This window comes from Lethenteron reissneri, chromosome 42 (assembly GCF_015708825.2).
Source record: "Lethenteron reissneri isolate LAM-NWPU_2019-01 chromosome 42, ASM1570882v1, whole genome shotgun sequence".
Taxonomy (NCBI): domain Eukaryota; kingdom Metazoa; phylum Chordata; class Hyperoartia; order Petromyzontiformes; family Petromyzontidae; genus Lethenteron; species Lethenteron reissneri.
In genome coordinates, this window is record NC_083820.1 from 10,787,927 (window position 1) to 10,808,033 (window position 20,107).

The 20,107-nt window shown below is 48.5% G+C and overlaps 1 protein-coding gene across 1 annotated transcript in view; it reads left to right on the forward strand.

The window, feature by feature from the left end:
• The window catches only part of LOC133352987 (V-type proton ATPase subunit H-like), a 103,915-nt gene that overhangs the window by 10,340 nt on the left and 73,468 nt on the right, over positions 1–20,107 (forward strand). Inside the window, 4 exon segments of the mRNA XM_061569045.1 lie at positions 2,276–2,375; positions 5,416–5,505; positions 6,713–6,826; positions 17,358–17,462. Of these exon segments, the coding sequence (XP_061425029.1) occupies positions 2,276–2,375; positions 5,416–5,505; positions 6,713–6,826; positions 17,358–17,462 (409 nt within the window).

Consider the following 20,107-nt stretch of genomic DNA (forward strand, 5'->3'; position numbering starts at 1 on the left):
GTATGTTGGGTAATTAAAACCTTGTTAGACTGCCACCTCATGGGTGTAGGCCAATCCGTTAATAAAAAACAAAAATATCGTAGATATGATATATAACGTGTACATGTCATCAGAGCGTGTGTGTTTGCATGTTTTGCCGCAAGCACATGTTGTTAATGCAGACTTGATGCCTTGCAAAAGATATCCATTTGGTGTTTTAACATCTTAACACCTGCTGTCTTATTGCTCGAAAGGGTAAACCCTCTTCTTATTTTTTCACAACTTCATGTACGTAACATTACGTGATGCCATAAAACGGTTGGAACGATAATATAATGCCATACAAAATGTGTCACGTGGGATCGTGGTTGATGGCGAGTATACGAATCTAAATCATAAGCAGGAAATCTGTGTTCATGTTGTTTATCAACATACAGCTGACATCAGAACCAGTCATGCGCACCCCCCTCCCTCCTACCAATCAGTGTGGTGAAGTATGGTTAAACTACCCCCCCCCCGCCCTCCATGACTGACACGACATGTCATTGAACAAAAGCAGTCACCGCATCGAGCGCTCTCAGATGCGCTTCTGCGGCCGTCTAGAACGCTCTTCCTTACGATGTTAGGAAGCCACTGGAGCTATGGCACTTTAAAATCGTCTAGATTGCAAACTCATTTATTTAAAACTGCTTTTTGTCTTTAGTTTGTTGTCCTTCCCCGGCACCTCCGCTTAGCACGGTTGGCTACGTACGGTGCGAAAGAAGTTCAGCATATAAACACGTGCATGTGGAAGCCCTCATCCCATTGGTGCATCGAGAATGGCTGGAATGTATTATTTATTTTCAAACAGCGTGGGGCTTTAAACGCAGTCGAGTGCTTCCGTATTCTCTCAACCCATCTCCCCACTCGGTCTTGGACAGCAAGAGCCTCTTGACAGGGAGGATGTTTATTCCAACAGCTGATGTCCTCACACCCAACGCCCGCTCGCCCCCCCCCCCCTCTTCCCTCCATCATTTTCCTCCGATTGAGTCTGTCCGATATTATCTCACAGAACTACATTTTTCTCGCGTACAACTGAGTCCGTAACGTTTACATAAGAGTGCTCTTATTTGCCAATAACATCCGTTAACCCGGCAGCATTGGTTTAACATTCCAATAGACACTGCTGATGAGTACCTCGAAGGTAGAATCCTGTCAACAGTTTACTTGTTGAAAACAAATTATCTGTAGCTGGGTAGTTATCGATCAACAGGCTCGTGGAGTCAAACACGGGTTTCTGCTTATACGTGGAGACCCAGAACAGAGTTTGTGCTGTCTTTAACTTGCATTATTTTGGTAATGCTGGGACATAAAAAACCAAAAATACCGTTTTGCATCCCTTTATCAATCCACTGCTGGATGAAGGCCTCCTCATGCTGTGTCAGTCTTGCCGTGTTGTCTGACCATACTTCACCACGCTGATCAGTGCGGGTTGGCAAACGGGCGTGGAGGAATAATTCAGAAACAGTCGCCGCAGAGAGTTAACCGACTCGAACCCACGTGATCAGGCGCTAAGCACTGTGCCACCACTCCACCCCAATTGTTGTTTTGTCCGTGAACCAACTAGCAGGATTTGTTGTGTGACATGTTTTATTTCAAAGATTCGATCATCATAATCATCATCATCGGCCATGGCCAATCCACTGCTGGATGATGGCCTCCCCCAACTCATTGTGCTTTGTGACAAACCCACCGAGCATCTGGGCACGAACTGCTTTAATCGCTCCATCTCATCGGTGGACCTACCCTTGGCATGTTTTCATGCGCAGTTTACCCACAACAATATAGTTTTTTGCATTGTAATTCTCTCTGCAAACATTCGCAAATTACTGAAGCAGCAGCAGCAGGAATTCAGCTGCCATTTGGCCAAGAAGGAAGACGTGGAGAGTGATGGGATCGGGATGCCAAGAGCGGTGTGGCCAGTACTAAACTATTTATATTTTACCAGATAAGGCCCACTGAGCAATATATCTCTTTTCAGAAGCGACCTGGCCATAAATGAAAGCTCAACGAAGCGCCTTATCGCTTGGAAATTTATAGCATCCAAATACTCCAAACGCACGTTGCTTTTCAATGCGGAGGGGAAAATCCACGCGACCACGAGGCGAAACACGCAAACTCAGCAGGCGTCAGGGTCGGGATCGAACCCACGCTCCCCCGGCATAGCAGGCGAGTGAACCCTGGCCGCACAGCCGCTTGTCTCCTGCTCGGGCGGAGGGACGAGTCACCAGCGTGCGCCTCTTTAACGTGTCCGCAGGAGCCAGCTCATCGCCGCTGACGATTTCGAGTTCATCCAGCGGTTTACCGCGGCTGGAACCGAGCAGAGGCGCCGCATCGCCGAAATCGAGGGCACGCAGGTACCACGCACGAAACTCAGCCGCACACACAAACATCGGCAGCGCGAGATGCCGTCGACCCGTAACGTCTCACTGCTGGGTAGAGGCGACGTTTAGTTTGTTGTCCTTGGCCACGTACGGTGCGAAAGAAGTTCGACGTCCATGCATACAAAGGCCTCCCAAAATTGACTCCCACTTCTCTTGGTTGGCACTGACTGGTCGTGGTCTCGGAACTGCGCGACGCCGTCTCGCCGCTGAGGCCTCTCGCCTCCGTCTACTGCCCCATACCCCCCCTCCGCTCGGTCTCTGCTCCGGAGCGAGGCTTTGTCTCTCGCCTCTCTCGTCAATTGTTTTCACGACCGTCTCAAAGCTTCTGGATTTTTAAGAGGTCACGGGGGGAGCTTTCTAAGACTTTGTTTATTTCCTTTTGGGGTCAACAGATCCATCAAATATTTAGCGGAGTTAGCCAAGAGAAGCGATATAGTAAACAGAGCCGAGTGCATGTTTCTACGGGCAGAGAGCGAGTTCGATTTCGAACCGAGACACTGGAAAGGTCACGATGGTGGGTTCTGTCGGGAGCATCCAGTGCACAGTGATGAGCCGAATGGTAGAGTGAGTTTAGCTTATTTAATGCAAACGCAGAAGCGAACTGATAGACAACATCGTGGTTATAAAAAAATTGAAATATGCTTGCTCTTACAATATCTAAACGTAGCATAGACGGTTTGCGGTTTTTACGTCTGTATAGGAAGCCAATGTTAACATTAATCTTCTTTGCGGTTTAATCATTAAAATGGGAGTTAAACTTCAATTTAGAGTTGATGATGAAACCCAAAGTATCTGTACTCCTCCACTTGTTCGATTTTTGATTATCTCGACACATAACTTGGGTTGGAAACGTGACAAGATTTCACTTGTTGGAGAAACTCATTATTTGCATTCAGAAATAATTTTCAGGGGAAATAAGCTGACACTGAATAAGATCAAGATGACATTGTAATTCAAGGTGTACCTCTTCTGGGGCATTTACAGCTACCATTCTTTTTCGGTATGATCAGCAAAATTTTAAATTGGGATATAACAGCACAATGTAGAGAGAGAGAGAGACGGGCTCTATATAGTAAGATTAAAATAAGATTAAAAAGTTGTGCTGGCTGGCTGGCAGGGATGGGCGGATGGTCATGTCCAATGGACATGCGGGTTGCTTTTCATTTAAAACAATACCAAACCAAGGGAGCTACAATCGATCTTCCATAAAACTGCAGAGGTTCATTATATTTTTTTCATTATCCCATTCGCGTCGCCGTGCGGATCTGGAGTCAGGCTGCTCCGACCAGGGGATGCCTTCGCGCGACATTGCGGAGTCCGCGGGCGAATCGCAAACATCGCGAGCTCCGAGCGGCTTGCCAAGGGAATCGTTTTGCCTCCGAGACTGACGCCGCTCACAGCCCTCACAACCGAAACACTTTCTGAGCGATGAAGTTCCGCACGAATCTCCTGGCGCCCCCGTCTGATGTCCTATCAGTTCATAATCAACGTTTTTGGGTTTAGATCGCGTTATTTATAAATGTGTCGTAACCCTCCACCACCCGACACGGCCAATCAGTAAAAAAGTGTCACGTTGACAAAAGACAAATAGTTCACTGCTTTAGCCCACCGGTGTGTTAAAGCCACAACATTTACAATTTGAGTACGACGTTTCGCTGGTAATTGCATCCAGCATCATCGGGCAATTCGCCTCCGTGTTAAACTGATCCTATCAGCTTGTCTTCTTGTCGTTGTTTTGGCCTGTGTGATCCCGATACGCATTGCAGGGTGAATGTCGGACAAACTAACAGAATTTACATTGTTGGGATGTCCCATGAAATGTGCCTTAGCAGCGAGCGCAGCGGACTCGCAACCCAGAGGTCGCCGCTTCAATTCGATCTCCCGGTGCGGCAGTTGGAACAACGGCGCGAGTTTTCTAAACCTCCCCCACCACCCAGCAGTGTAAATGCCCTACAGCAGCCGTCCCCAATATTTTTGGCACCAGGGATCGGTTTTGTGGAAGAGCATTTTTTCACTGACCGGGGGAGGTGGTGGGGTCATCATTGGGTCTTTCCCCCTTTTCAAAGAAGCTCTCCGGCGACGTTTGTTTTTTGACTCATTTTGGCTACTAGGGGCTAGAGCTTGTGGGCTTACCAACACTGTGACTGAGACGAGTGCGCAGTGCGGGAAAGAGGCGCGGACGGAAGTGGTAAACAATAAATGAATGGGGGCGGGCCATGCGCAGACTCACCGCTCTCACCTCGTGCTGCTGCGCGGCCCGGTTCCTAACAGGCCACGGACCGGGCACGGGTCCCCAACCCACGTGACCCGTGGGTTGTGGACCCCTGCCCTACAGCACTGTCGGTCCGTCCGCCAGTGGGGCGCGTGCGGCGGGGTAAAGTGTGGGTACTCGCACCCCCTTCCAAGACGTCTGGCCAGCGTGGAGGAGGAGGCGGAGGACAAAGTACTCGAGAGAAGGAGGCTCTCTAGAGCTCTCTCTACATGAGGCTCTTCCACCAGCAGTGGCGTAACAAAGCAATTGCAGGGCTGCACCTTTACCTTGACTTCGTTTTTTTTTTAATTGCACAGTACAGCGCTCACTATGTCGGGGAAACATTTGCTTAAACGATGCATTATTAATGGCGTTCCCGTCAAGCGCTCATTGCCGTCGTGCGCAATGAATCATTCAAAGTTTTAGCTCGCGCGGCTTCGATTTGGCAGCTTAATTTTTTTCTTCTAAATGTCAATAGTCGGCGGCCGCGAAGACGCTGTAATTAGGGCCGACTTGCTTGCGCGCGCAATATAGCGAGAATCGAGAATAGAGTCGCTCTCCCTGTCTCTCTTTTTTTTTACGATCAGTGGAAACAAGAAGATGCTCGGTGTAGTCGGCATTTTGCTTCGTTCATCATTGCGTAAAATTTTTTTTGACATTTTTTTTTACTTTGCTTTATGTAACCCCCACCCCCCTCTCGCTCACGCTCTCGCTCACGCTCGTTCTGTCTCTCTCTCTCTCTGTCTCTCTCTCTCTCCGCAGTGCGCCCAGACGCTCCTGCACCTGGTGACGCGCATCGTGAAGGAGAGCGTCGTGCAGTTCGTCCTCGTGCTGATCGAAGACCTGCTGCAGGTGACGCGTGCACAGCTGCCTTTCCCACGTGGCCGCGCTCTCCGGATTATCTCGCTTGTGATTGGCTGTGCCCTCACAGCAAGAAGGGGCCGAGGTTCGAAACCCAGACTCGTGTGCCCTTCTGCGTGCAGTTTGTTTGTCCGAAACTATTTTTTTCGTTTCCATTGGTTTCCTCCGGGTTCCCCGGTTTCCTCCCATAGCTTAAAAGAAAAAGACAACCTCACAATGTAGCTGGCGTTGGCCAAGGTTAGCAATGCTGAAACATTGCCTTGCGAATTACTCTATGAGAATTGCGCTTGGCAACATTGCCTCCTACTGCGAAAAAAAATGTGGCAGGATTCTCCTGAAAACGAGTCGTGGGACTCAGTGAGGCTTTCCTTGGTAAATAGGCATAACGACACAGCCGTGCGGTAAGCGCGTTCGCCTCAGGTGCAGACGTTCGCGGTTCGAGCCCCATGGCCGCCCTGGTTAATAACTGGCGGTGGGTGTGGAGAGCTCCCTGGAGCTCCCTCTGGTGGAAGCATGTCCGTTAGCGGTGGCGTGAGCGAAAATTTTAGAAGGCCGCGTGACGTCCGGCATCTTAGCTTGAAGTGTAAAGTGCTGCACCTTCACCTTTCACGCAAACTCATCATGCTGTGGCGCACTGAGCCTCACGCAGGCCGGCCCGATGCATTGCCTCTTAGCCTCTCCTGCTCCCACAGCCTCCCCCCTCCAATGGCTTTCCCTGCTTTTCTGTCTCCGCCGTCGTCGTGAACCCAAAGCGAGGGACGCGGAGGTCAGGGGAGGTGGCCAAGGGTCACGGAGCTGTGAAGCCCTTGTGCTTTGGGATTCCCACTCCCGCCTGTCACCCACCACGGTTCAACGTTAAGTTGCCTTCAGTGAAGGAATTCATTCCCGCGCCAAACATCGTCCGTTTTAAAATTGATTATTTTCTCAGTTGCATCGGGGCGGGCTTTAGCGGCCTCGCGTTTTGTTTCCAAAAAATATTTGTTTTATTTATCGAGTAGTTTTCAGTTTTTTTAAACCCAATGACATCTGATTCTAGAGCGCAGGGTTTCGCGGTCGTGCCGCCGCGTAGTTCGCGTTCTTGGCCACGGCGTCCGTCGTTTCGCTCCGCGTGCCCCCGGGATCTTCTTGCAGGAACGATGCGAGAGAAACTGCTCACGTGCGCTACAGCTCACGCATGTGAATCGCGTTTCCCGTGCAGGAGAACGGAGAGCACGCGCAGATTTTCTCCGTGTTCACGCGGAGGAACCACAGGAGCCAGTGGGTGCTCTTCATGCCCATGCTCAACCGCCAGGAGATCCTCACCATGCACCTGGTATGAGCAGTGCCACACACAAAACACAAAGACCCCCCCCCCCATCGCATGCACACACACGCACACACACGCATACACACAAAGACCCCCCCCATATAGCCTGTAACAAGACTGTTGTGGCAAGTGCTGTTAGCGAGCACCTATGAAGGCCGGCACGGCGCACGAGCGGGTGGGTGGCCAGCACCACGCTCGCTTGGCACAGGTCTATGATCCCTGGTATAGCCTCTATAGATTGTTGGGGAAAGTGCTGTTAGTGTGCATGTGTTAAGGACAGTGGTACATGAAGGGGTGGTGTAACCAGCACCATGCCTAAGCCACCTTTATCGCCCCAATGTTGATGTTTACACAGAACCAGGCACTCATTTGAGACTAAGATTACCTAGGGGAGGCCCAGGACTGGTTCAGAAATCCCTTGTCACTGATGTTAGCCGTGGCAGGACATTTATCCGGGTTGATGGTGCAGCGTGCCAATCGTTGTGCCACCGCTCCCCACACACGTGTTCACGTACAGTCCCACGCACCCAACCACAGTTGATGACCTGCCTCACGCTCACGACTGGAACGGCCTCTGGAGATCACTTTACCTTATAGATCACGTGAGGTGGACAGCTGACCCAGGGCAGAGCACAACTTTCCGAGCATATATCTGATAGATTGAGAGGATGGCTTTGTATTCTTAGGTTTTGATACAGCTATCGTGCTGTGACTGTTCCATCTGAAGACGGAAGCTTGTGTTGCTTCCGAAACGTCGTGATTTTAATTTTAATTTTATTTTTATTTTACTTTTATTAATTTTAATTTTTTACCTACGTGACTTTACCGAAAAAACCTAAGAATATGAATCCTTGCAGTCACGAAAGCTTCAAATCTAAAAGGAGGGCTTTGGTTGGGGGGGGGGGCATAGATTTTAGAGAGTACAGCCAAACTTAGAGCCGCGAAATGGCGTCGTGTGTGGAGATTGCCTAAGGATGCCTTCACCCAGCAGTTGATAGATCGTGACTGCCGATTAGCACCGTTGGCTACGTACGGCGCGAAAGAAGTTCAACATACATGATGATGATCACAATCATATGTTTTAACTATGTGACGGTGTCTCACCATCACTGCTTCTCTCCCCTTCTCTCGGTATCCACTTCCATCGTTAGTTTTGTCTCTCAATCCCTCAGCTTCACAGTACTGCAATCACATTTTCTAATGTAGCCATATCATCGTAAAGTGGGGGTTGTTTGTGTGGAAGTAAACAAAGAAGCAAAGGGAGGGGTGGAGCGATAAAGACGGGCAGCTATAAAGTTGGCAGCAATGGAGGATATTTTATTTTCGTTACGAAGCTAATTGAATGACTTGACAGAGGCAACCTGATATGGACAATCACATCCCCTTTGATTCTCAATTCAAATTAAATCGCAATGGTTTTGCGTGGGTAAGCGCCCGCATGAGAACTGATGAATCAACGTGCTGTTTACTTTGTAGCGTTGTGGGGGAACTCGTTACGAGGGTGGGGTGGCGGTCGGTGTCGGCTTGGCACGAGAGGCCTGGCACTCTCCAGCACGTGTAAGCCACACTGTGACGTCAACACATGCGGCGGTGCGTGATGCATTTTTATAATTACAAGTCACAGCTCAGGTTTAAAAACTAATTTCGTTTTTTTTTTATTTTGCGCGCTGGAACCTTTCAATAATTCATCGAGTGAAACGCTCCAAAACTGCACGGCAGAAATTTTGTAATTGTCAAAGGAAAATGATCGTGGGTACAAAAGCAACTGAGTTTGGTGTGGTGATTTGATTTAAATTTTGTAATTTTTTTCCTTCCACTAAAACCCGATATTTTGCTTTCTCAGAGCTATGATTTATTCACATTTTAATTCTACAGTCATTGGCGACCTCGTTAAGACCATTATGTACCTGATCAGAGTTAAGGATTCAGCCAAGCGTGTGCAGCGTGTGATTGTTGCTGGTTTGCATGCACTCGCCTTCCGGCACCGAACAACAGCGTGGCGGCTTCCATACGTCCTCCACTTCGCAACAAAAGATCGATCGAACAAAAAATTTCACCGGATAGCCCCAGGGGTCTTTGAAGAGCTGCACTGAAGCTGAGCACCCTTTTATAACGACAATAATAATAATGTATTTATCCAAGAAAGCCACACTGGGTCGAACGACTTTTGTTCATTGGGTTTTTATTTCAAGATGTTTTCAGCCATTTCACGTTTTATACCGCGCATTAAAATACAGATAATAGTGCTGGCTGCTACACTATGGACGAGGTGGCCTGGGTGAAGGCGAGGCTGTTATGTTTCGGATGGACGGCCATGTCCTCCTCTCGTGTTGTGAAGAAGGCCGGCCAAGCAAAATGTAAATGTCCTTCCCTCTCACGGGAACACATTGTTTCTGGGTTTAAAAAATAAAAATCACAATCTCCAGGCAGCGACGGCTTGGAGAGGCCCTTCATCCAGCAAGTGAATTGATCGTGGCCGATGACGACCGCGAAGGAAATGTAAATATTCACGGTAAACACGACGCGCTAATCTCTCGGCATCAAAGTGCGCGGCAAATTGTTTTCGTTGGCTACCCCCGGCCGTTCGTTTTGCGGAGGCAAAAAAATAACCGGCGATATTCCGTAAATGTGCCGTTTATTTGTCGAAGAGATTAAAACGACGGTGCCCCGCGCGTGTGTGTGTGGACATCCGGCTGGAGGTCGCCCTTGCTACAGGAATCCATTACCCTTTTCCATCTGTCAGTCGAGTACCCGTTGCCCAACCACCAGAATGTGGCCACGATTTATGGACTACCGCCATCACCCGCACGGCTCCTGCCCCCCACGCGTCCCTCCCTCCCTCCCGCAACCCTCTCTTCCAAATGTCACCGGCAAACAAGCGGCACATAAACAAACAGAATTAGCTCTGCCCCGCAGATGTAACATTTCTAAATGCATTTTTGGGAAGTGCACTCGGTGTGCGCGCCACCATTAGCTCAGCTCGGAGCGGAGAGCCCTGTGCGGTCCGGGTACCGCCTGCTGTCTTGCGCACCCAGCCCAGCTCTGTCTGTAACGGCGGGGACGCGATAATGATCTAGCAAAGATGACCTCGTCCTAATGTTTCTTGTTCTGTTTTTAAGGATGAAGTTGCGTTACTATTAGCAACCTACCCGAGAGTAAACAGCTCAATTTGACGAGAGGGTAGCCCAGAAACTTGCAGATAAAACCAACGCTGAAAGGTGTCGTCTTTGGTGGACAAGGCGGCGATGGACATCACGTGATGTGTGCGGCTCGCAGAGTGACACTGTTATTGCCCATTGATTAGCGCGGCGTTCGTCCTCACACCTCTTCCTTCCAAGACATCTATCCGGTGGAAGAGTCGGTGAAATCCCCTCTTAGATGGGCTCTCGAGAGCTCCCTCTGGTGGAGGCCCTCTTCTTCCAGCAGTGGCGTGAGCGACATATTTCTAGGTTGCACCTTTGTACCTTTAACAAATATTATTTTAATTCACTTTATTAATATTTTAGTTTTATTATTTTTATTCACTTTATTATTATTTTATATCTACGTGACTTTGCCGAAAGAACCAAAGGATATGAATTCCTGTAGTCACGAAAGTCAACATTTTAAAATACATAATCAACGATTTTGGGTTGATTATGAATAATATTGGTCGCGAAAGCCTACGTGTTAAACATTTTTAAATACAGTTTGAGATTATTTGATTTGTTACACGGATGATCGCGTTCGGGCCAGCACAGAAGCAGCTGCAACACAAACCAAAGACATCAACGTTGCAGAAAAAAACGATGCACATTTATGATTAAAAAAATACTGTGATAAAAAAAAATGAACAGTTCCTAGGACAAACACGCATTGGGAAGCATTACAGAAATCCCTGCGTCGGCACGATTTTTCTCTTCCCTTCTCATTAACGTCCTACCCGACGACTTGGCCTTACCGCAAGGAACCTGTGTGGGAGAGCAGGGATGCGCTTTGAGCGAGCGGAGGATGTTTATTGAAGCGGCTAATTGACGCCGCGCAGCGGTGCGCGGATCGCATCGGGCGAGTCGGAGGAGAGCGGCTTGGAGCCTGAGCCCCCCCCATCCACCCCAGCGCGCTCTATCCTACCTGGCAGCGAATTCCACGCGCAAATTACAAAACCAGCATCGCCCACCAGCCTCCCCACTTACCCCTCTTGTCAAAATAATTAATTGCCATAATTTCTGCAACCTCCTGTGTTGACCTACTTGCTTTGTTGAGCACGCGTAGTTCCCGGTTCGCCCGTTGAAACAACTACGGTGCAACTTCCTCAAACCCCCTAAACCTCATCGCCTCTGTCCACCCAGCAGTAAAACTGGGTAAAAATGTGCTTTAGCTGGTAAAATGAAATAGTTTCGCTTTATTTGCATACATATGTTTTAGTGCTTTGCTCACCTTTTGTTATAATTCGCACTCCTATCGCGTGTCCATGTTTTGTTATTGTAACGTTCTGACCCCATGCCTCGACTGGACATCTGTGGCAAAGAGATTAAAAAGCTCATTGTATTCCTCCTCCAGTATAAATACATATTCTGATTCTGGGTTCGACACGGTTAGCTCATGGGCGATCGGGGTAGAGGGTGGGTCGACTCACCAACCTCCGAGTCGTCTGACCATTGTTGAAGAGTAGACCAAGTGCCCTTTAGAGGGGCTGTCTCGAGTTCCCTCCGCGTGAAGGCCCAGACGCCCTTTCGCGAATTGCGTCCATGCCGCGTCCATAACGCCGCGCGACATCTCGGGGTGCAGTTTGTTTGTTATTTTTTTCGCCGAGGGGACCCCCATGATTGAACCTCGTCCACACAAATGCTGCTTTGATCCGGCCGGAGTCCCCATAAGTTCTGGTTCCATAGGGACAGCCGTGAAAATTATCTGCTTCCTGTTCCCGACTCTCGCTGCTGCTGCTGCTGCTGCCGTAGCCCCTGGTATAATTTTGGGTTCGAGTCGCCTTTGACGTGAATGTAATGTCCTTCGTTTGAAGACGTTAGTTATCCCGCGCATTGGCACGGCGCTGATTTAAGTAGTTCCACTAGGATTTCTGCGGCATTATGGAAACGCCATTCCCACCGAGGGCCGCGGTTATTTAATGCGCTCATGCTCGCACATGCAGCCCGTTCGTTATTTGTTTACTAGGCTTGTAAACGCACTAAGAGCAGTAGCAAACATTGATTATAGATGCGTGCGTACCCCCCTTAAATGTTGATGTGTAATATCCGAGCTATTTTATTTCACTCAGAGCATCTTTATGTGCAATAAAAAAGCCCATTCATTAATGAATGTTTTTTTTACATATAATAGCAAAAAGCTCTATGCCACAAATAAACATCTCTAAGTGGCCAGATGGGATTCGTTTTGCTGCGCGAGACCATGAGGGATTGCGACGGCTGGGGATAGCCTTCATCCAGTAGTGGATAGAGCCTGGATGATGACAAAGATGATTATGATTTGGGGTGCAGTAGTGGCACAGTGGTTATTATGAATGATTACTATTGCACTTGTTTACCCAGAAAAGCTTCACAGAGTCTCGCTACTCGTCTTCAGGAAAGTTCGTGCTCTGTGCGATGAACTCAGTAACCAGAGTTCGATTCCCGGCCACGTTGCTCGCTCGTGAGCGACGTCGATTTAGTTCTGAGCCACCCCCTGCGTACCCTCCCACACTGATCAGCATGGTGAAGTATGCTGGAAATATCCCAATTACTGAATGTTTTTTTGGAGGGGGAGTGGGGCCCCACGGTGGCAAGATGTCAACTACTTCGCCTGGTATACAGGAGGTCGTTGGTTCGACCTTGACCCTGACGCCTGCTGTATACTTGGAGGTCGCATGTTCTCCCTGTGATCGCCTGGATTTTTCTCCGGGTCCTCCGGTATTTACCTCCACATTTAGAAACATGCGTTTAGAGTATGTGGCTGCTTTAAATTTGCACGCGATAAGCAATTCGTTGAGCTATCATTTGTGACCAGGTCGCGTCTCAAAAAGATCTATATAGCTCAGTGGGCCAGACTTTATAAAATAAAATAAAAAACATTATTTAGTTTTTAGAGTAGTTTGGGATTGGGCCTTTATACAGCAGTATATATGAGAAGGGGTCATATATTATTTACGAAATATAATTGAACTTCTAATTGGTATTAATGGCTGAGCTTGGGCAGTCGATGTTACCGAAAGTTGAATCTACTAAGGGTGGTAAGAAACACACGCACAAAACTGGAAGACACATCAATAAGAACGACCTCTGAATTATTTTGCCAATGTTTACATCTTACCCCCATCGGTGTGGGCAGCATGACTCCAAACACTGATGGATCATCGCAGCACCATGTAACCTGCACCGTCAGTGAGACTCGTGTTGAATGGCTTACAAAATCATTTGCACCAGCGGCGTGGTGCTGAGAGTGCCGTGGTGCCGGTGATTGTTGTCACGCAAAAGAAGCCAGGGTCGGCTGGTTGCCGCCCCCTTACAAACACGAGACGCAGCGCTACAGCAACCCGCAGAGTCCCGGATCACTCTCTTAGATGTCACAACACGTTACCGTCAAACAGACCTCCACTCCGTGTGCCCGTGTACAGAGGGGCACATTTGGTTCTTGCACCATTCTTTGAGCAAGTATGTTTCACGGACATCATCTGTATGGTTATATTGATGGGGGAGGGGGGGGGGGGTGATTTTGCTGTAACTTGCAGTTCGTGCTTCACGTTTACAAAAGTTAGATCCTTGATGTCGGCCCAATGGCCATGCGACGTCAACCGGATCTTTAACGTCGCTGTGAACCAGACGGAAGCAGGTGTTAGCCAGCACGACCTCGTTTGGACTTTAACCTGTTTGTAAACATTTTGCAATGAGCTCCGAACACGTGACCGCATGACGATCACCACGCGGTGGGCCACAGCAGCGCGGCGAGGAGTTTGTATGCAATTTAGTTCTTGTGTTGTTGTTCTTGTTGCAATTTAAAAGATCAAAGTTATTTCCTGATCAAATGACCATTGAGACGGTACTCATTCCCCGTTTTTCAGTCCTACGACGGTGGTGGCAATTCCACATTCCCATGGTGGGGTCGAGGCAAACCATAGGACAACCTCCACTTTGTGGAGGGGCGTACCGTTCTGACCCGCCCCTACTGGGACATCTGTGAATCAAAGCTTTCATAGCTCATCGGATTTTCCAAGGAAAACTAATGATTCTGCAGTGTGGGGGTGTGGTAAGAGCAAAGACATTATTTCTTGAAGCTGCTGCTGCTGCTTCGCTTGACAGTGATGAACAAGCACAATTAACAACAACAAAAGAAACAACCCACTAAACACATCCGCTTGTGGGGGCGTGGTGAGAGCAAAGACATTATTTCGTGAAGCTGCTGCTGCTGCTGCAATTGGCAGTGGTGCACAAGCACAAAAGAAACAACCCACTAAACACATCCGCCGACACGAGCGTAACAACAGCGCAGAGAATCATCTGTGACGCACCGTCGTAGGTCGACAAGCACCTCGACCGACCTGGCACATCACATCGCGTGCGGACGCTGTGGCCCCCCCACGACATTGGAGAAAATTGATAAATGTCTCGGCGAGGGATTTGAATGAAAATCTTGGGTCAGCTCGCCGTGCAGACGTTGAGTCCACAGACCAGCGGCTCGTCTCCTCGAGAGTGGGGAGCCCACGGCTTCCGTGGCGTCTGTGCGTGGCCTCGTCTCGACTCCTGGGGTGAATGAGACCAGAAAACTGAGAACCGCTCAGTCGGTGGGACTGAATGGACGCCTTCACTTCAGACATATCTTTATTATCGAGCGCTAGACAACCCTTATCGTTTTTCAGAGTCCGTTCATACGATTTAGCTCCATATATACGCACCTCCTCACATTTGATTTCTCAGGAAATCTCAGCTTCAGGGATATAGGACAGGTCAATCCGTCCCTTTGAAATGCTAATTGGGCCGAAGAATGCATTTCTAAGTCCGTTGTAATTTGGCCGTCACGAGAACGAATCTCTTCCCATAATGCAATGTGTCAACTACCTATTAAAATTGTACTTTTAATACAATTTATTTTATTTCGTAATACGTTTTGATTACAGAAGGTTTAGTGCGTTATTCATCAGCTATTAATTGTGAATTATCCATAGGCCTATTTAATAACTGGTCATCAATAAACATGAACAATAATATTAATTTAAAGTGTTAAGTGAAGTCCCTGGTTTTAAATACCCCCGCCGTCGATCTGGCCTCTATCCACGAAGAGGGCCCACTGCCAAACAATGCCGCCTGTTGGATATGTATTTTTATTTAAGGCAGTGCTATCGATCGCTGTGTTGGGTTTTTTTTTTGTGAAGGCAAAGGTCAATGAGAGGCTAAATTTCAAAATAATGTTGAGAAACTGTACTGCCATCAGGCCGAGGAGGGGCGTGGAGTCACTGGACTGGTCTGTTTAACTTCACGATACTCTCGTGAATTATTCGGCATGAATTGATGTTTAATTTCCATCCCAAATTGTAATTAATGTGTGTTCAGTGAGAAGGCTGATGGGGTGTAGCTGTGAATAACAAAACGCGATCCCAAAGCACGACGTTATTCAACGCAGCGGAAGGCATCCATTATACCTCGAGATGCACGCTGTTTATTTTACAAAATAGCACCCGAAGGGCTTTGTGTGAGCGAGCGAAAGATTTGTCACAATTTAAACAAGCAGATCATGGCGGTAATGAGACGACTGAGGCTGCGTGATTGATGATGAAGATGGTGGCGATGAACAATAACGGAAGTGATACTACTGGGTCGGATCTTTCTCTCTCTGCCTCAGTGATGTCGACCAGTTAGAAACAAACCTTCCCACAGTTCACTGTGCCGGCAACATTCTAAAATGAGTATCATGTATGCACCTTGAACTTCTTTCGCACCGTACGTAGCCAACCGTGCTCATGGCAGGTGTGTGGGGGGGAGGGAATGACAACAAACTAAAACACAAAGAGCAGTTTCCAAAAGTTGTGAATACGCAATAGCTGCTACAGTCAGTCCTCCCTTAACGCGTGGCGTTCACACGCTGCTTCTCTTGGGGACCACTTTTCACGCAAAGCAATGAACGCGCATCGTTATTACGTTATTAGGCGAACCATTGTAACGTTTTAACGTGGTTTCTGAGCAGTCGACGACGAGCCTACTTTCTTGAGCGTTGATTGGAATTCTTCCACACCCCAATAACTCCACCCCTCGCACCTCCACCCCTCACCTTTCACATGATTTCTTGTTGGGGAAATTGTTTTCCCTGATCGCGTTTTCGCTTTGCGCGGCACATTTCAGGAACGCGTCGGCTGCAGTCTCCAACCCTGATGAACTCTGTCTCTCGGTCCTCTGTTTATTTGCCATTCAGAAGGACTATTGCCTGCATTGTCGCAGATAATGTATTTTAGATTTTAATGCAGTGCTGTTGAAGAGTTTGTTGAGTTGATCTTGTTTGTAAATTGCGCCTGTGCACCACTGCCACAGCAGCAGTGTCAACAAATAACTCGTTCCGATGCTAGCTTTACTCAGTTGTCCACACGTAAAATAAAATTGGTTGAGCTAACATGCCACGATGCAATTGGCTTTAAATTGAACGAATTATCCTCGATGGCCTTTTGCAGCGGAATAATGAGCACGAGTGCTGCGATTTGTAAATCGAGCGCGAGGCCACCTGCATCTCCGGCACGCCGAGTCCACACTGGGAAGACCCTTGAGTCTAAAGCCCAGTGTACGCAAGGAAGCATGTTACCAGGAATATTTTTTTCCCAACAGCGGTTTCTAGGAAACATGATCAGTAAACGTTGTCGGCTCAGAGGTCGAGTGGGCGGCTCAACGGTAGTGAGTGACTCAGCGGTCGATTGAGTAGGCTCAGCGGTCAAGTGGGTGGTGGAGTAGGTAGGCTCAACTAGTCCTGGGCCTCCCCTAGGTGTGGTGTGTACACATCGGTACCTGGCAGACAGAGGCAGCCGTGTGTGGTGCTGTTGGTATCCACCCTAGGCGCTTGCGAATGACACCTGCCCCAACAGGCTGCAGATCTCGGATGGCGGTAGTGCGTTTGCTGCTTGTTTGCAGAGGTTTGCGGTTCGAATCAGGCAGGCCGTCCTGGTGATTACTGCAGTGTGTCTGAACTATAAAAATACGCGACGTCCGCTTCACAGTGGACGTGAAAGATGTAATTCCAAATGAGTAGACCGTTGTGTTGCCGGAGCCCTGAATTAAATTTGTCAAATTTGTGCTATTCCTCAAATTAAAAAAAGATTACACTGCAAATTACTCAATTTGGATTACCCTTGGCAATCATCGACATCACATTGACAGATCAATGGTCAGGCTCCGAGTCACTTTGGGTCGCGCAGGGTCAGCTGCTTCCGGAGGTGCCCTTTAAAACGTTTGAGATGCGGTGAGAATGTAGTTCGCTTCTGGCGTACAAAGCGCCCCGAGACGCCCCGACGTCGAGGGGGCACTCGATTGAAAATAAAACCATTTTTATTTTCCGCCTTTTCACATTCCCTGTCTTTGTTGCGCGTGGGCAGGCTGCGCGCGTCGTGGCTCGCCTGGCCATCATGAGCCGGGAGCTGCTGCAGGGGAGCGACCTCGGCTTCTACCTCATCTGGCTCAAGACCCACCTGAGCGTGCAGGTACCGAGCGCCTCTGCCGCACGCCAGGGGCCTGGGAAACGCGCACAGATCACGGGCCGCGGGCAGAGGGCCGCGGGCCGTGAGCACACTTTGGTTCCTCGAACAAAGATAAAGAGACAAAGATCCCCTGTATAGCCTTAACAGACTGTAGGGGCAAGTGCTATTAGCGAGCACCAATGAAGGCCAGCACGGCACACGAGGGGGTGGGTGACCAACACCACGCTCGTCCGCCTTTGTCTCCCCAGTGGCGATGTTTACACATCGCACCAGGTACTTATGTGAGGCTGAGTCGACCTAGGGGAGGCCCAGGACCGGTTCAGATAATCGTCACTGGTGTTGGCCCTCGATCAATGGCCGCAGCATCGCCGCACACGCGTCACACGTGCCCCTCCAATGATCCGATCGAAAAACGGCATTTTGCGACCCCCACTGCCACTGTGTAGCATATTATTAAGTGCCAGGGACTCTATGAGATGATAGGACAATAATCTGAGTCCATAATTGTCAATAAGTAACGGCAAAGCAGTTATAAGTGACTCAGAATTGTGCGCAGTTGCGTATCCAGTACACGACTTCCCTGAAGGCATCAACACCTTCAGCGAGCGCGATGCCGATCACACAACGCGGTTCGAATTTGACCCTCGATCGATGGCTGCGCCATCGCCGCACACGCGTCGAATAAAAAGCAAGGGGCAAGTCCTTACTTACTAACAACTCCTTACTTACGAACAACTCCTTACTTACGAACAACTCCTTACTTACTAACAACTCCTTTCATTTTTTATTGCTGGAGGAGTTGTCCCCCCTACCTGAAAATCCTGGCTCTGCCATTGCTGGAATTCAAATGTTTAAATGACACATAACGGGGACGAGAGCAGGTTGTAAGAGCGATTTTGCAAACATCAAACTTAATCATGGTAAGTAGTGTAACAATGTGCATAAATGTAATTAATCTATTCAGCCAAATTTGGACTTTGAATGATTATAACAAAATCATTACTTATGATTGATGCTATATGGAAACATGTGCATTAACAAGTCTATGTATAGACGCGACAATGATGACAATGACGACGCTGGGGCCTTAACGTGTGCGTGGCTGTGCACAAAAGATTTGTTTCCAATATTTAGGTCACCTCAAAACATCAAAAAAATCAGGCCTAGACATTGGTGCTCGTTTCAGCGCTGGCCGTAATTTCTTGTGGCCATGACGCGTCCGGCATGTTAACAGTCAACGTGATTCTTAAAATGTTTCAGTCAACTTGATGTGTCTATCTTGGGGATGTTCTCCAATCCACGCGTCTCTCGGCAAAGTTCCAAGCACACACCTTCCCATTCCTCTGTGTACTTTTCAGCTTCAGTTAATTATCTTTGTCATCGTCCAAGTTTCTGACAAAGACATCGGCAGGCAGGGTAATTACACTGATTCAGCAGAGGCTATTATAGTACTGATGTATAATGTAAGCGACCGTCACCACGTTTTTAGACTCCTATATGCAGATTATTTCCATCTGAATTGCAGTCCCAACTGGTGATTTACTCTGCCCAAGTTGAAATCCGCTTTACAATTACACCAATGACTACTCACATCTTTAAAGTGTCTAAAATAAGCACGTGAAATTGCGGAACTGACCATATGTGTCATACCCATGTACAATGACATATGGAGGATTAAGTGACACCGAGTATAGGTTGAAATAAGGTTTGGCGTAATCCCTCGGTGGCTGTGTGTTTAAAATATTCAGCTCCCTGGAGGCTGTCTCTCTTTGTCAGATCCTAACCAGTTCTCTTGGTGTCTGTGCCATCCCTGGGGTGCAGCAGACGGATTGTGCATTTCGATTCAGGCTGCCGTGTGTTGCGTGTCCCCTCGTGTGTGCTTAACCGACGATCAAAGTGTGTTACTCCACTTAATGGGATGCCACAACGATGGTGCAGGGTTATTAAATGTAGCCCTGCCTCTGTCCACCCAGCAGTTGGAATGGGTTCACCACCGGGGCTGTGAGGTGGCCAACAAAGGGCATCTGTTGAATGCCACCCCCTCGTATATGTGGGGGGTTTTCTCCAGGCACTCTCATTTCAAGCACCCATTATTAGTGCCTGCGGAGGTGTTCGCGGCTTCAACGCTTCACACGGTACGCGGCATTTCCTCTCCCCTTGCCGGGAGCGACTTCAGCGACCGAAATGCCGCAACATCGTTGTGAACGGCGCAGCCTGGAAACACGCGAGAGAGTTGCTCGTTAATTGTATTGGTCCAGGCATTGGCTAGACGTCCCAATGCACCAATGCAGGGCCATCCGGAAACAGAGTGTTGAGTGTAAGTGAGGATGGCCAGGATAGATAATTTACATTATCAGTGTTGTTTTTTTAAAATAAAATATAACATGTAGTAATGTAGGCACAGATTCCATCACCGGATATTTTTCGTCTTTGCTACCCTCCCTTCGCCAGGCCCACAACCTGCCCTTAACAAGTCACGAGGACCCACATTGATCAGCCACTGAAATTGCTTTGCCCTTTAGTGGCGCTGTCGGATTGTTTTTTTTTCTTCCTGACATACAGCCTCGTGGAATTGAACTCCACTGCTGGGAGTTCACTTGTAATTGGTGGATTATCCATGGAGGCCGACACAACACCGTGTCCTATAG